We start from the raw sequence: 16,287 nt of genomic DNA, 5'->3' as shown, positions 1-16,287 counted from the left end.
GTTAGGTTTCCAACGCTACCCATTGTGTGACGTCAGTGATAAGCAAATTACACCTGGTGTAGAGATGAGGTGTGAAGTTTATCCAATCCCTTAGCATAGTCGTGCTGAAGTACGGAAGTTTACGTAAAATATACCTGAACCTGCTATTAAACAGCGCACGCAAATAAATAAAAACCCTGCGGAGGATAATAGGTAAAATTTCGTCCTTTCGACCGAAAAGGATGATTATCATCATTTTATAACTATTGTCCTTCTAAGCAGTAGTAAAAAACGTCAGTAATGCGAGAGAACGAGAATGTTACGTGAATAGACGAAAAGGCGACCAATGATCGAACTACTAGTCGGCATGGCTGAAGTTTTTCGTTACGTATTGTACAGAAATATTGTAATATTGTCCTTCGGCCAAACACTTATCGCCCTACGTCTACTCTTTGTTTACGTTTGAGTTTAAGGACCAGGTTTTCAGAGACAACGCACATGTTCAAAGTTATCAATTTTGAGAGCTTTATAAAATAACGAAAAATAAAATTTCTCTTTGCATAATCCTTTTTGATTCCTTTAAATCTATTTCAGGTTTTTTCATACTTGTAATTAGTTTTTATTTGTTGATTTGTTGTAAAGTTGATCTGGCCCAGATTTACGGTTATTTAGTTATACGTTGACAGCAACTAATCTGTCTCACATACGTAACATATGTGTGTATTGTTATTTCCCGAACCGGCAGATGTATACGATAAATTAAAATATGATTACGTAAACTTCATATTTTTTATGCTAACATGCTTCTTGAACACATTTCTATTTAACATAAACGACACAAAAATACGAACTGTATCATATCCGAACTTGGCATTGATTTCCTACACAGCTGATGGATGTTTATCATAGTTTTGTCTTATCAACAGACATGTACGTTGTGACGTGTGATCTGTGTGAGGTGAGACGAGACAAGTTAGGTGTTGTGGGAGGATCGAGACACGGAAGTCCTAGTTGTACATGTTTTACACCTGTATGATTCAGCTTATAACAGTAAACAGTCACAATAGGTTTTGTTGTCTGTAGGCATATCCTTCACACTATTACACGCGGTTTTTGTTTTGTTTTGTTTTGTTTTTGCGAGCCCGCAGTTAATTGACGAAATCATTTCACTGCTGTTGAGAAAGAGGTTCGGGATGGCTCTCCACGATGAGGGTGGAAAAAACTATATGTATGATGACGACATCGTAATCTCATGTTCTTAAGCTCCAACGAAACCCTGGAGCTTTTCAACTTTTGTGTAGATCTAAACAAACATACCTTTCCTTGGTAAGTGACATGGTGTATACACACGTACATATGTACATACTGTACCTACCTACACCGAGGTTCGAACTAAAGACCTATTGCTTTCTAAGCGAATTCACATCCTCTAGGGTAAAGGGAAATTCACCACGTGTGAAGCTGACAGTACATGTGGAATTGGGTCAAATAAGGCGTCACGCTAATATAGGGTCACTAACTGTTTTATAGACCATAATAAACATGATTTGTAAGTAAGTAATGGTTTGTTAACAGGTACACATTGTTAAATGTTTTATTAGTATTTATTTTCCGGACTTCGCCTGTGGTAACAATGATCGATTTCCTCGGTTACACCCACAGGGGCTTGGCACGATTTTCCAAATGATGGTCCATATATATATGTATTATAGTGTCCTTTAGGGAAATCGTGCCAAGCCCCTGTGGTTACACCGTCACCCTCTACTGGTTTGATATGAATTGAGCAACATTGACCTTTGTCTCCCACAGACGGCCTTCACCGACGCTTCCCGAATTCTGTACTCTGCCTCCAAGAACTTCGTCTACTTCAAAGAAATTACAATTGTTGTCCCCAAGTCATGGTCCTCATCTAATCAGTATACAACCATTTACGGTTCAGCGTCAAACAGCATGGACTTTCTGGTGGACACGGCAAGACCGGAAACCGGAAACACGCCTTATGTCCACGGACTGACAAAGTGTGGTGGACAAGGGTTGTATGCGCATGTCACACCGGAACTGATGCTCACCTCTCAATCAATAGGATATGGTCCAATAGGTAAGCAAGCACATTGACATGCTTTGGTAACATTGCGTGACTGGCAGTTCTCATATACTCCTATTTATATTTCATAAATTAATATACATGAATAGAACCAGCCATTTTGTTATAGCAATATAAATCGCAAGTGATATGGGAGATGTAAGTTTGATATAAGTTACCGGTCGATAATGTTTCCTCAAACACTCAAACTTCGTGATAACGATCGTCTAATTTTCTGTATAAAGTCGCCTCTATCCCGGTCTGTAGAGTATTTATGTGAAATCGTACACACTAATCGTCCGTATATACAGTACCTTTTCCACTCAATGTTCTGACAAATGACGCGGATATAAGTATTATTTTCTGTAAATCACCGGCAGCACAGCATTCCTCGTATAATTTATCGACTCTAATTTCCCAATAAAACTGTAACTTTATGTAAAAATAGTTTGATGATTCACTGTGATTAGAATCACCTATATGTACATAAAGAAGGGTTGTGAAATGAAGCGAGTAGCTTGATGAGGTTGTTACTGTGTCGGGACATTATTAGATTGGACCTGTAGTTTTCACCTCAGATGTTTCCTTTGTCCTGTGATTTGATGTTTCCTCCCTACTTTTCTTTATCTGCAGGAAAAAGGGCGTAAGATTGTATTTGCTGTCCCAATTGCACGATTCGTAAAGGGCGACTGAATGTGATATTCTCTCTTCTTTCTTCTGGGCATTTCCGGCGTTAGTATAATCATTGAAAAATATGGACGAAAGAAAAGTTTTGTAAATGTGGCATTTCATAAAATGGCAATATTAGACAACCACAAAGCTGACCTCGTTTGTGTAGGCATCATCGTTCTTACAAGACCATATTAATTGACAAGACGTTAAGCAAAAACAACCAACCCCTCCTTGTAAAACAAACCAGCCACCCCATCCTTGTAAAACAACCAGTCATCACCTCCTTGTAAACAACCAGTCATCACCTCCTTGTAAAACAACCAGTCACCCTCTCCTTGTAAAACAACCAGCCACTCTCTCCTTGTAAAACAACCAGTCACCCTCTCCTTGTAAAACAACCAGTCACCCTCTCCTTGTAAAACAACCAGCCACTCTCTCCTTGTAAAACAACCAGTCATCACCTCCTTGTAAAACAACCAGTCATCACCTCCTTGTAAAACAACCAGCCACTCTCTTCTTGTAAAACAACCAGTCACCCTCTCCTTGTAAAACAACCAGCCACTCTCTCCTTGTAAAACAACCAACCCCTCCTTGTAAAACAAACCAGCCACCCCATCCTTGTAAAACAACCAGTCATCACCTCCTTGTAAAACAACCAGTCATCACCTCCTTGTAAAACAACCAGTCATCACCTCCTTGTAAAACAACCAGCCACTCTCTCCTTGTAAAACAACCAGTCACCCTCTCCTTGTAAAACAACCAGCCACTCTCTCCTTGTAAAACAACCAGTCACTCTCTCCTTGTAAAACAACCAGCCACTCTCTCCTTGTAAAACAACCAGACATCACCTCCTTGTAAAAAACCAGTCATCACCTCCTTGTAAAACAAGCAGCCACTCTCTCCTTGTAAAACAACCAGTCACCCTCTCCTTGTAAAACAACCAGTCACCCTCTCCTTGTAAAACAACCAGCCACCCTCTCCTTGTAAAACAGCCAGTCATCCCCTCCTTGAAAAATGACGTCCCCTACTTTGAGGATGATTTTTTCATTCCTCCATGCAATCTTTGTCATAGTCTAGCCTTTCCATCTAACGTGATGTCTTTTCTATTACCGTAGTATTAGGACACTTGTGACCTATCTAAAACAACATTTTCCTCCTCCGTGTGATGTAGTTCACTCCTGGCGATATATCTCTTGTTTGTGTTCGTTGTATATTTTGTGTGTGCTGGTGTTTTCTACAGATAAGATCCTGGTTCACGAGTGGGCCCACTTAAGATGGGGAGTGTTTGATGAGTACCCTAGCGTGGAACAGCCAGATATAGATGAGATCGAGAAATTCTACAACGAGGACGGCACGTGGAAACCAATCATGTAAGGATCGAATGTGAAAAATCTTAATCGGTAAAGTGAAGATCCCAGTAGATTTCATCTGTACTCAATTTTACACTTTAAGGAAAACTTTACTAATTATTTGCTTCATAAACAAAGAAGCTGTCTAAAACATAGTTCATCTTTTCAAAATCAATTGTGTCACTGTAGGTGTACAGACAAGATTCTTGGCGTTAATTTGCGCGATTGTTCCAACTCCCGGTCCAGATGTTTTGTGGATCCCGACGGTAAACCAGAGCCGGACTGCCAGTTCTGTGTACAGTCTCCGAACATCGCACAGGCCTCCCTGATGGCCTTTCAGTGGATATCATCAGTAAGTTACAAATATTTAGATAGTCGTTCTATAGACATTGAAACATAACGAAACAAGTCTGGCAATACAGTCGACAAAACTGCTACGTTTGTCTAAGTGATTTACTACTTGGTTAATCTTTTGCCAATGTTATTCAAGAAACCATTTAGGGTGGTACAATGTAACTGTATGCTTTAGGTCGTGGAGTTTTGTGACGAGGACACATCGTCTGTGGACGAGGAATTACGTCACAATACACGTGCCCCTAATGACCAGAACCATTACTGTGGCCAACGAAGTGTTTGGGAGGTGATGCGGACACATTCAGACTTTAATGGTCAGTGAACATTAATATAATAACATTGCTAAATATGAGTTATATTACAATTACAGCTAATGTATTGCCCATCACATGTTTTATAACTTTAGTGGATAGCTATTACAGTCATGGTCCATCACATGTTTTATAGCTATAACAGTCATGGTCCATCACATGTTTTATACCTTTAGTGGATAGCTATTACAGTCATGGTCCATCACATGTTTTATACCTTTAGTAGATAGCTATAACTGTCATGGTCCATCACATGTTTTATAGCTATTACAGTCATGGTCCATCACATGTTTTATACCTTTAGTGGATAGCTATTACAGTCATGGTCCATCACATGTTTTATACCTTTAGTAAATAGCTATTACAGTCATGGTCCATCACATGTTTGATACCTTTAGTGGATAGCTATTACAGTCATGGTCCATCACATGTTTGATACCTTTAGTGGATAGCTATTACAGTCATGGTCCATCACATGTTTTATACTGTCAGTGGATAGCTATTACAGTCATGGTCCATCACATGTTTTATACCTTCAGTGGATAGCTATTACAGTCATTGTCCATCACATGTTTTATAGCTATTACAGTCATGGTCCATCACATGTTTTATACCTAAAGTGGATAGCCATTACAGTCATGGTCCATCACATGTTTTATACTGTCAGTGGATAGCTATTACAGTCATGGTCCATCACATGTTTTATACCTTTAGTGGATAGCTATTACAGTCATGGTCCATCACATGTTTTATACCTTCAGTGGATAGCTATTACAGTCATGGTCCATCACATGTTTTATAGCTATTACAGTCATGGTCCATCACATGTTTTATACCTTCAGTGGATAGCTATTACAGTCATGGTCCATCACATGTTTTATACCTTTAGTGGATAGCTATTACAGTCATGGTCCATCACATGTTTTATACTGTCAGTGGATAGCTATTACAGTCATGGTCCATCACATGTTTTATACCTTCAGTGGATAGCTATTACAGTCATTGTCCATCACATGTTTTATAGCTATTACAGTCATGGTCCATCACATGTTTTATACCTTCAGTGGATAGCTATTACAGTCATGGTCCATCACATGTTTTATACCTTTAGTGGATAGCTATTACAGTCATGGTCCATCACATGTTTTATACCTTTAGTGGATAGCTATTACAGTCATGGTCCATCACATGTTTTATAGCTATAACAGTCATGGTCCATCACATGTTTTATACCTTTAGTGGATAGCTATTACAGTCATGGTCCATCACATGTTTTATACCTTTAGTAGATAGCTATAACTGTCATGGTCCATCACATGTTTTATAGCTATTACAGTCATGGTCCATCACATGTTTTATACCTTTAGTGGATAGCTATTACAGTCATGGTCCATCACATGTTTTATACCTTTAGTAGATAGCTATTACAGTCATGGTCCATCACATGTTTGATACCTTTAGTGGATAGCTATTACAGTCATGGTCCATCACATGTTTTATACCTTCAGTGGATAGCTATTACAGTCATGGTCCATCACATGTTTTATACCTTTAGTGGATAGCTATTACAGTCATGGTCCATCACATGTTTTATAACTTTAGTGGATAGCTATTACAGTCATGGTCCATCACATGTTTTATAGCTATTACAGTCATGGTCCATCACATGTTTTATAGCCATTACAGTCATGGTCCATCACATGTTTTATACCTTCAGTGGATAGCCATTACAGTCATTGTCCATCACATGTTTTTTACGAATAACGAATCCGCTGCTAACTTCAGCCCGCTGAAATGTACGCACTTATCGAATTAAAGTTGAAAGACCATAGATACATTCTTTTATTGAAAAATGACATGATCTCTGTTTAGCGTCCAACACTGCCGGGTCTAGTTCGAGAGCTACCGATCCTGTGTTTACCGTGGTCCAGGAGGGGGAGATACGCCTGGCACTAGTTCTGGACATCTCCAACAGTATGAACGCCCGGATTGTCGGGGTACGTATACCGGTCTCAAAAACTCATCTCACTTCAACATGTGTCCCAAGCATAAGAACAAAACTCAACTCACTTCAACGTATGTCGTTCACGTATACAGAAAATAATTCAATTCACTTCAACTGTCAACATCTGTCTTCCACGTAGAAAAAAATATCTCACTAACGTCCGTCTTTCCGTCCTGTCGCACATCATCTTGTCCGGGCTCTATTTCCTATATTTTCCATATTGGCACTTCATACTTGGGCCATGGCTTTACCTAAATGAGGCAGTGTGTGGCGTAACAAAAGTAGTTCTCACTTTGACTTACATTTTGACCTTTGACCTACATCAAAGACACATGTTGTCCTGGCTCTATCTCCTACGCTTCTTAACACTGGCACTTCATACTATACTAGGGGCATAGGTTCATCTAAATGAGGCGGTGTGTCGAGTACAAAAAGTAGGTCACTCTGACATACATTGTGACCTTTGACCTACATCAAAGAAAAATGTTGTCCGGGCTCTATCTTCTACACTTTCTAACAACGGCACTTTATACTTGGGGACTAGGTTACCTAAATAAGGCGGTGTGTCGCGTACCAAAAGTGACCTTTGATCTCCATCAAAGAAAGACTTTAGAACTACTGTGATGGAGGCCATATACACGAAATTTCTAATTCAGGAATCCGTACCAACAGCATGCGTTAAAATTTGTAAAATACCAGATTTGAATAAGTTTTATTATGAGTTCAAATAAACATGGCTGATTGTACACCCTTGAATGTTTGGTTTTCACATCTGAATCCCGATATTAAATCAATAATATTACTTAAATTCTTGCGACCAAATTCAAATAGTGACTAGGTATCACTAGATCATTGTGACGACCTCTGTTGGTCTGCTGTTTCATGGCATATCTAGTACATTGTTGCTTCACCTATCAGAGTTGTACATTAGTGGCGCCCTCTGTTGGTCTAGTTCTTTAGCACCTGATGTGGGTTATGCATGTCATAGCTAGTATATTGTGGAGACCTGTGTTGATCTACTGCTTTGGTGTCTGATGGGGTTGTTAATTACATGTATAGTACATTGTGGCGTTCCCTGTTGGTCTAATCTATAGTGTCTGATGGGGTTATACATTACATATATAGTACATTGTGTCGTTCCCTGTTGGTCTAATCTATAGTGTCTGATGGGGTTTTACATTACATATATAGTACATTGTGGCGTTCCCTGTTGGTCTAATCTATAGTGTCTGATGGGGTTATACATTACATATATAGTACATTGTGTCGTTCCCTGTTGGTCTAATCTATAGTGTCTGATGGGGTTATACATTACATATATAGTACATTGTGGCGTTCTCTGTTGGAGTTGTACAGTGGTAAATGTTGGCACCTTTTTTTGGTACTACTTTTCCGAAGGTTGTGGCGCCCCTGTATTTAGGATATTGTAGTCTTTTCTCCTGTTGATATTTTTTTGTAGCATCCTTTTGGTTTTCTACGACAGCACACGTTGACGCTACCGTTTATGTTACATATATGATTTTAAATGGGGTTTTATTTGATATGAGATTAGATAAAGCAAACCTTCTAGCCTTTGCGAGAACAAGATTTAGTATGTTTAAATATTACCTGGGTGAATTCACTGCATGAATTCATATGCTGCTGCCTTCTGTTGGATCTTCTCTTAAGTATATGGTGCCCCCCTATTGGGGTTGTAATTTAATACATCATGTCGTCATTGCTGGTATTCTACTGAAATGCTGCTGCCCTCTGTTGGTATTTTTCTTTACTACAGGGTGACTCCCCTTGTTGGTGTTGTAACGCAATACATTATGTCGTCCTTGCTGGTATTCTACTGTAATACACATGCTGCTGCCCTCTGTTGGTACTTCTCTTTACTACATGGTGGCTCCTCCCCCTGTTGGTGCTGTAATGTAATACATCATTCTTTTGATATTCTAATCAACTGATCATGGTGTCGACTACTTCTGTATTGCAGCCATCCAGGCTGCAGTTGCTACAAGACATCGTTGGACATTTCCTCTCCTACACAGTTCCTGATAATTCTGACGTTGGAATTGTTACCTTCTCCTCCAGTGCCCAAATAGTAACGCCTATGACGACCGTGACGTCAGACTCCGTACGCGAGAGCCTCGTGCAGAGCCTGCCGTCTACGGCGTTTGGATATACAGCCTTAGGAGATGGTCTACTAAAAGGTCTAGAGGTAAGGAAACACAATGGTATTATTTAAAACACAGATGCTTACTTTAACAGTGGATATGTGTATTCTATCACTGGAGACAACATTGTCAGATAACATCATCTGTCTACTTTGGGCATGTGATGGACAACTTATCAACTTCTGTTCTTTTTTTTAACAATTTTTAACCCGCAAATATTGTGTTTACTTCAATCGTAAACAGGTGCTTAACACGACGGCAAGTATGAATGGCGCCATTATAGTACTGGTAACAGACGGGAAGGAGAATCGGCGACCCTTGGTAGCTGACGTGTTACCGACCCTTATCAGTTGCGGCGTCACGGTTCATTCACTGGCAATCAGCAGCGCTTCAGATAGTCAGCTGACATCCATCTCCCAGGAAACAGGCGGAAGGAGCTTCTTCTATTCTGAGAGTAGCACTTCTACGGTCCTACATGATGCATTTGGTGTGATCTTGGAAGCGTCTGGTGCTCCCATACAGGTACGATTCAAATGTGGGAAGAACATATCTTTTCAATATAGGTATGACTTAAAATCAACCCAAGAAACGCAAACTAACGAATTAAGCATACATGTATACACTGTTTTGTTAATACCGTATTTTTAATTATATGTGTATGCTGCGTTAGCAGAAAGAGTAGGTAACTGACGTGTAGGAATAATATGGCGTTGTTGTAGGTCGACGATATGTGTTTTGTAGTTAGTGTATCTACATGTTTACTATTTGTTCGAGGGTAGTATTGTTGTGAGTTGAAGTCTTACTTTGATTCCCAGATTGATAGCCAAGGTGTTACGGTACAGGGAGGTAGTCCTGTGACTGGACAGTTCTACATCGATTCCACAGTGGGACCAAAGACCATCCTTCAGGCTATGGTCAATGACACGTCAAGTGTGTCTGTCCGAGTAACAGGGCCGGACGGTACGACGTACACCGACACCAGCGGGCCTTCCGCCAACTCCATTAACCGAAATGTGGCCATTAGTGGCACAGCGGCCGTAAGTTACCACGAAAATTTAATCCTGAACATGATCATATGTTAAATGTAAATTATACCGAATTATAATCAAATACTAATCGTACATTTTGTTTTCGTCCTTCTTGGACTTTTATTGATACTACGGACCAAAAGTGACACCATATTCCACTTGTTTCTAATAATAGGCTGGTCGTTATACATACACAATAACGTCCGATACAGATCTGAAAGGCACAGTCAGCATACAGTCCGAACGAAAGGACAGTGGCTCGGACGGTCTTATTGTACGATCATGGACATCTAACCAACAGTACAGTTACGGACAAACCTCGACCTTCACTGTCCATGCCTCCGTGCTGAAGGACAAAACACCAGTGTTGAGATCGACAGTATCGGCCAATCTGGAGAACGAGGACGGCGTGGGTGTAGTTATTGTCCTCAGGGATGATGGCATCGGTACGTACTAAACACTTGTGCTTCATTGTTCATTTGATTGTCTTTATGTCTCTCTTCCCAGCATCACTTACAACCTACATACAACATTTAATTACACTAGGGAATTGCGATCGTTGATTATATTTTGAAATTTCCACGACAGGGTCTGACCTAATGGCTGATGACGGGGTGTACTCAGGCACTGTTCTTCCCAGGTACGTGACCCTTGATGGCCGTCTCAGTGTCAAGGTCACTGCTGTAAACACAGACGGAACAGCCAAGGTACTGACTTCTACTTCCGGGAGTGGTGCAGCGCCCATCAGTGGCAGTGGTAGGTAGTTCCTTTCATCTTTACACTGATATTCTTATTCATTCAATCATATTTTAATGAATATTTTTCAACGAGACCAAGCGCGAGGTCTTACAATTGTAGTAATCTTAAGGAGATATTGACGGTTGTTTTCCGCCAACCCATCATTTTCGTTCCGATTTTCAGCATACCAAAATCGCATTTCCCCCGTAATATTCAAGGAAAGAGAAAGTACCAGAGGTTTTTCATTGCATAGTAATATCAATAAAAACAGTTTTTATGAAATTATTCACGGATCTGGGTTTGATGCTTTTTGTTTACCATACGTTATTAATGTTTGTTTGTTTGCTGGGTTGATCTCCTCGTGAACAGCCAGGGTTATTTTAGGCGGGGTTTCCTTGTAGTAGTTGGTGACTACCTCACTGAAAAACATACTGGAGGTCCGTTGCATGCTATCCAAAACAATAAGGGTAAAGCGTCTTGCCCAAGGCCACAGCTACGATAGACCCGACCGCTTTGTTTCTCAGCTTCAATAGAAACACAAAACGTCACGGGTAGGGCGCGTGAAATCACGCACCTCGGATCTTCACCTTAGGTTACGTGGCCGACGCTCTTATCGACTGAGCTATCGCGGCCCCTACAATATATTGGCCATATAAACAAAAATAATAGATTATCTATTTTTATGTCTGACTACCTGGTTACAGATGTAATAAGGAATATTGCTATTATAGTCGACTTTTTTGTATAACTGTTCAATTGTCAGGTAACACGGTGACCCTTGGCAACCAGGAGAACTTCCAGCGCGTGTCCCAGACTGGCGAGGTGGTTGTTCAGGACTATGTTCCTGGGCCAATACCAGACGTTATATCCCCGGCCAAAATCACAACTCTCACGCTGACGTCAGTTGATGATGCTTCCGGTGTCATAAAAGTCACGTGGAAAGCTGTCGGTGATGACATAGATGATGGAACAGGTAACTTTAGTTGTAAAAACAATACCCCAAACCAGGAACGTTTTATTAAAGCGAACGTCCGTTTCTTCCAGATCCATTTGGATGATTGTCATTAATTGGAAAAGTTCATATAATATTGAATTCCCATCTACATGCAGCTATTGAAATGCAGTCTATATATTTTAACATTTTAAATCTTTCCGTTGAAAAGTACTACAATTAGCGATATTATTGTACGCATTGCATTTTCTGCATTAAACTAATCATAACATTTTGGTCTTTCAACAGTCAATATATTTTATCATAACGGTCATTTATAACTAATGCTTCTATAGCAACATATCTTTATTAGTTGATCGTTTCTATCTAGTAACATTGATACCGAGTGTTGTTGAACGTTTCCATCTAGTAACATTGATACCGAGTGTTGTTGAACGTTTCTATCTAGTAACATTGATACCGAGTGTTGTTGAACGTTTCTATCTAGTAACATTGATACCGAGTGTTGTTGAAAGTTTCTATCTAGTAACATTGATACCGAGTGTTGTTGAACGTTTCTATCTAGTAACATTGATACCGAAGTGTTGAACGTTTCTATCTAGTAACATTGATACCGAGTTTGTTGAACGTTTCTATCTAGTAACATTGATACCGAAGTGTTGAACGTTTCTATCTAGTAACATTGATACCGAGTGTTGAACCGTTTCTATCTAGTAACATTGATACCGAGTGTTGTTGAACGTTTCTATCTAGTAACATTGATACCGAGTGTTGTGAACGTTTCTATCTAGTAACATTGATACCGAGTGTGAACGTTTCTATCTAGTAACATTGATACCGAGTTGTTGAACGTTTCTATCTAGTAACATTGATACCGAGTGTTGTTGAACGTTTCTATCTAGTAACATTGATACCGAGTGTTGAACGTTTCTATCTAGTAACATTGATACCGAGTGTTGTTGAACATTTCTATCTAGTAACATTGATACCAAGTGTTGAACGTTTCTATCTAGTAACATTGATACCAAGTGTTGAACGTTTCTATCTAGTAACATTGATACCGAGTGTTGAACGTTTCTATCTAGTAACATTGATACCGAGTGTTGAACGTTTCTATCTAGTAACATTGATACCGAGTGTTGTTGAACGTTTCTATCTAGTAACATTGATACCGAGTGTTGAACGTTTCTATCTAGTAACATTGATACCGAGTGTTGAACGTTTCTATCTAGTAACATTGATACCGGGTGTTGAACGTTTCTATCTAGTAACATTGATACCGAGTGTTGTTGAACGTTTCTATCTAGTAACATTGATACCGAGTGTTGTTGAACGTTTCTATCTAGTAACATTGATACCGAGTGTTGTTGAACGTTTCTATCTAGTAACATTGATACCGAGTGTTGAACGTTTCTATCTAGTAACATTGATACCGAGTGTTGTTGAACGTTTCTATCTAGTAACATTGATACCGAGTGTTGAACGTTTCTATCTAGTAACATTGATACCGAGTGTTGAACGTTTCTATCTAGTAACATTAATACCGAGTGTTGAACGTTTCTATCTAGTAACATTGATACCGAGTGTTGAACGTTTCTATATAGTAACATTGATACCGAGTGTTGTTGAACGTTTCTATCTAGTAACATTGATACCGAGTGTTGTTGAACGTTTCTATCTAGTAACATTGATACCGAGTGTTGTTGAACGTTTCTATCTAGTAACATTGATACCGAGTGTTGAACGTTTCTATCTAGTAACATTGATACCGAGTGTTGTTGAACGTTTCTATCTAGTAACATTGATACCGAGTGTTGTTGAACGTTTCTATCTAGTAACATTGATACCGAGTGTTGAACGTTTCTATCTAGTAACATTGATACCGAGTGTTGAACGTTTCTATCTAGTAACATTGATACCGAGTGTTGAACGTTTCTATCTAGTAACATTGATACCGAGTGTTGTTGAACGTTTCTATCTAGTAACATTGATACCGAGTGTTGAACGTTTCTATCTAGTTACATTGATACCGGGTGTTGAACGTTTCTATCTAGTAACATTGATACCGAGTGTTGTTGAACGTTTCTATCTAGTAACATTGATACCAAGTGTTGAACGTTTCTATCTAGTAACATTGATACCGATTGTTGAACGTTTCTATCTAGTAACATTGATACCGAGTGTGTTTTACATATACAAACATATCATTGTTTCTCCTATTTATCTTTCTATCCACAGCCACAGTGTATGACGTTCGGTTGTCAACTGACTTTAACGCTCTTAGGACAATTCCAGGGGGCGCCACAAAACTGACATCTCAGGTACCTACTCCCAAAGCTTCAGGACAAACCGAAACATTTACATTTACACTTCCGTCCCTAACACGTGACAGTCGGACCTACTACCTGGCTATTCGCGCCACAGACAACAATCAAAATACCGGAGAACTCTCCAACATTGTATCCTTTTCTCTCCTGACTGACGTCAACTGGTTCCCCACCACCACAACACCTGTCCCGACCACAACCACAGTTACTACCGTCGTCCCCAGGGTGGAGCACACTTCTGACCAGTCTGTCCTGATTGGTCTCTCTACGGCAGCAGGCGTGGCTGCGATTGGACTAATTTTGTTTGGGTTAAGCATGTCTTGCTGGTTTGGAAAATGGAAGAGACCTCCGCCACGAAGACATTTTCACGATGACGTGGAGTCCGGGTACTCATCGTCAAGACGACACACGCGGAAGGGGCGTTCGAAACGAAAGAGACGTTACCATAATCATCATACAGAAGATATACGGGATTATAAACGCAGTCGACATAAACAAGATTATATGGATGTGTACTCGGTACCAGGTCCAGCACCGTACGACTATCCACACACAGGACAGAGTTCGTCCTATAGTAACAGTATACCATATACCATGTACCGCTAGTCCAACGTCACAGATGCCGTCTGTACTATATTTAATTGTGGTATGCTGAGGTGGTCTTGCAAAGTTCAATTTCATTGATCTCAATGTGAAATATTGCTCAGTTTTTGACAAATTGTTGTCAGCTGTTGAGAGAAAGAGCATTGTAAAATTACAGATGTAGAGGATATTTAACAGTGTCTTCAGTAATACCAAATATTTTTAACGCGCACTCGTGAGAAATATCAAAATATTAGCTACACGAGTGAAATATATTTGGTATTTCTGAAGATACTGTTAAATATTCTGTTTATTACATTTTATAGCAAAATATACCGATGCAGCTCAATCTCCTCTAGAATTCATTGCGGTCCCCTGCATGTCAACGGCTCACAAATTTACGCTAAATCGTGACGTTATGTATTCTTTATTGCATTATGACGTCATACAATGTATACTATGACGTTGAGTTATATGCAAATCTTGATTTTCCCCATTGTCGTTTATAAGCAGTGTTCTTATTGGTCAAATCAGAAAAAAATGATATTTTTCATTAGTGAAAAATATCACTTTTATAGAATGAATAATTTTCGATATTTCACTGGTAAAAATGTAATTAAATTTAGTTTGTAATTATCATGACTTCAGTAATACATGTATGCTAGGTATATGGTATTTGAATACATTCCAACAAAGTCAGTTCTTGATGTATGAGTATAGTAGTGCGGTATATGAACTACGAGAGACGGTCGAATGAACATTTAGTATTGTTAGATGTTTAATGTTCTTTTCATTATTTTATGAAAAAATAGCTATAAGAATGTCGATATACACGTAATGAAATAATGCTGTTGTTAACATAGGCATTAGTATCTGTCTACGTTTCTCACGTTCACGGTTGACAGTTGAGAGGGTGTTTCGACGAAGGCCCAAATTGAATCATAAAAATAGTCAGTTTGAAAAAAAAAATATAGTGTACAACTGACGTTCCTTTCGTGTCCAAAAGATAATTATAATATAACGATATGCTTGGAAATAATGACATACAACAAATGTACTCAAACGTTGATCCTGTATATATATGGGTACTGATCATGACATTTGGTGACGTCGGAGCGTCTATAAATAGCTCACATGAGCCTTGGGCTATAAATGTGCTATTTAGAAAAACGTCGGCATTCTATTCTCACACTAACGATAAATTATCTTATGCATCCTCTGTTTTTATCGGACGAATAAAATGTTAGTTTGATATCCGATTTGGGTACTGTTATGAGGATCATGTGGAAGATTAGCCTTTGGCTAAACATGTATTTTATTCTTAGAAAATGAAGTTAATTATCATTATTATCGTTAATTATGATAAAGATAATTGATATAATACCGGTAATATAATTTGTGTAATGAGTGAATGCTACCGATTCCTGTTGGTGTATCTGTACAAATGTCGTATCTGACGATATTCTATCATATCTATATAGTATATATATATATTTGCATCAATAAAATGTTATACTTTAATAGAACAATGCATAATATAGTTATTCCGAATATTTAATTAACCTCTGTGTTGTTATTTATCGTGGTAATATGTAGACAATAGTTCTCGGAGAAAAGGCCTGCTGCAATTCCACGACTACATGCATATTACATGTAGATGATCTCAAAACAGAATGTAAAAATTAACACAAATACCCCATGGATACAAATGTACATACCTCTAAACCAGGTTAACCACGTGTGGGCCA

At 39.1% G+C, this 16,287-nt stretch overlaps 1 protein-coding gene across 1 annotated transcript in view; it reads left to right on the top strand.

Annotated features, from left to right (window-relative positions):
* The window catches only part of LOC117331659 (calcium-activated chloride channel regulator 1-like), a 29,973-nt gene extending 13,872 nt beyond the window's left edge, over nucleotides 1-16,101 (top strand). Inside the window, exons 2-13 of the mRNA XM_033890486.1 lie at nucleotides 1,789-2,077; nucleotides 3,975-4,104; nucleotides 4,273-4,435; nucleotides 4,613-4,751; nucleotides 6,621-6,745; nucleotides 8,732-8,956; nucleotides 9,156-9,434; nucleotides 9,728-9,949; nucleotides 10,116-10,386; nucleotides 10,529-10,696; nucleotides 11,442-11,651; nucleotides 13,869-16,101. Coding sequence (XP_033746377.1) covers nucleotides 1,789-2,077; nucleotides 3,975-4,104; nucleotides 4,273-4,435; nucleotides 4,613-4,751; nucleotides 6,621-6,745; nucleotides 8,732-8,956; nucleotides 9,156-9,434; nucleotides 9,728-9,949; nucleotides 10,116-10,386; nucleotides 10,529-10,696; nucleotides 11,442-11,651; nucleotides 13,869-14,563 — 2,916 coding nt within the window. The 3' untranslated portion in view covers nucleotides 14,564-16,101. The remainder of the gene's footprint in view (nucleotides 1-1,788; nucleotides 2,078-3,974; nucleotides 4,105-4,272; nucleotides 4,436-4,612; nucleotides 4,752-6,620; nucleotides 6,746-8,731; nucleotides 8,957-9,155; nucleotides 9,435-9,727; nucleotides 9,950-10,115; nucleotides 10,387-10,528; nucleotides 10,697-11,441; nucleotides 11,652-13,868) is intronic.
* The last annotated feature ends 186 nt before the right edge of the window (nucleotides 16,102-16,287 follow it).

Source organism: Pecten maximus, chromosome 7 (assembly GCF_902652985.1).
Source record: "Pecten maximus chromosome 7, xPecMax1.1, whole genome shotgun sequence".
NCBI classification, from domain to species: domain Eukaryota; kingdom Metazoa; phylum Mollusca; class Bivalvia; order Pectinida; family Pectinidae; genus Pecten; species Pecten maximus.
Note: the sequence above shows the minus strand (reverse complement) of the source record. Positions and strands in the feature narration are given on the sequence as shown.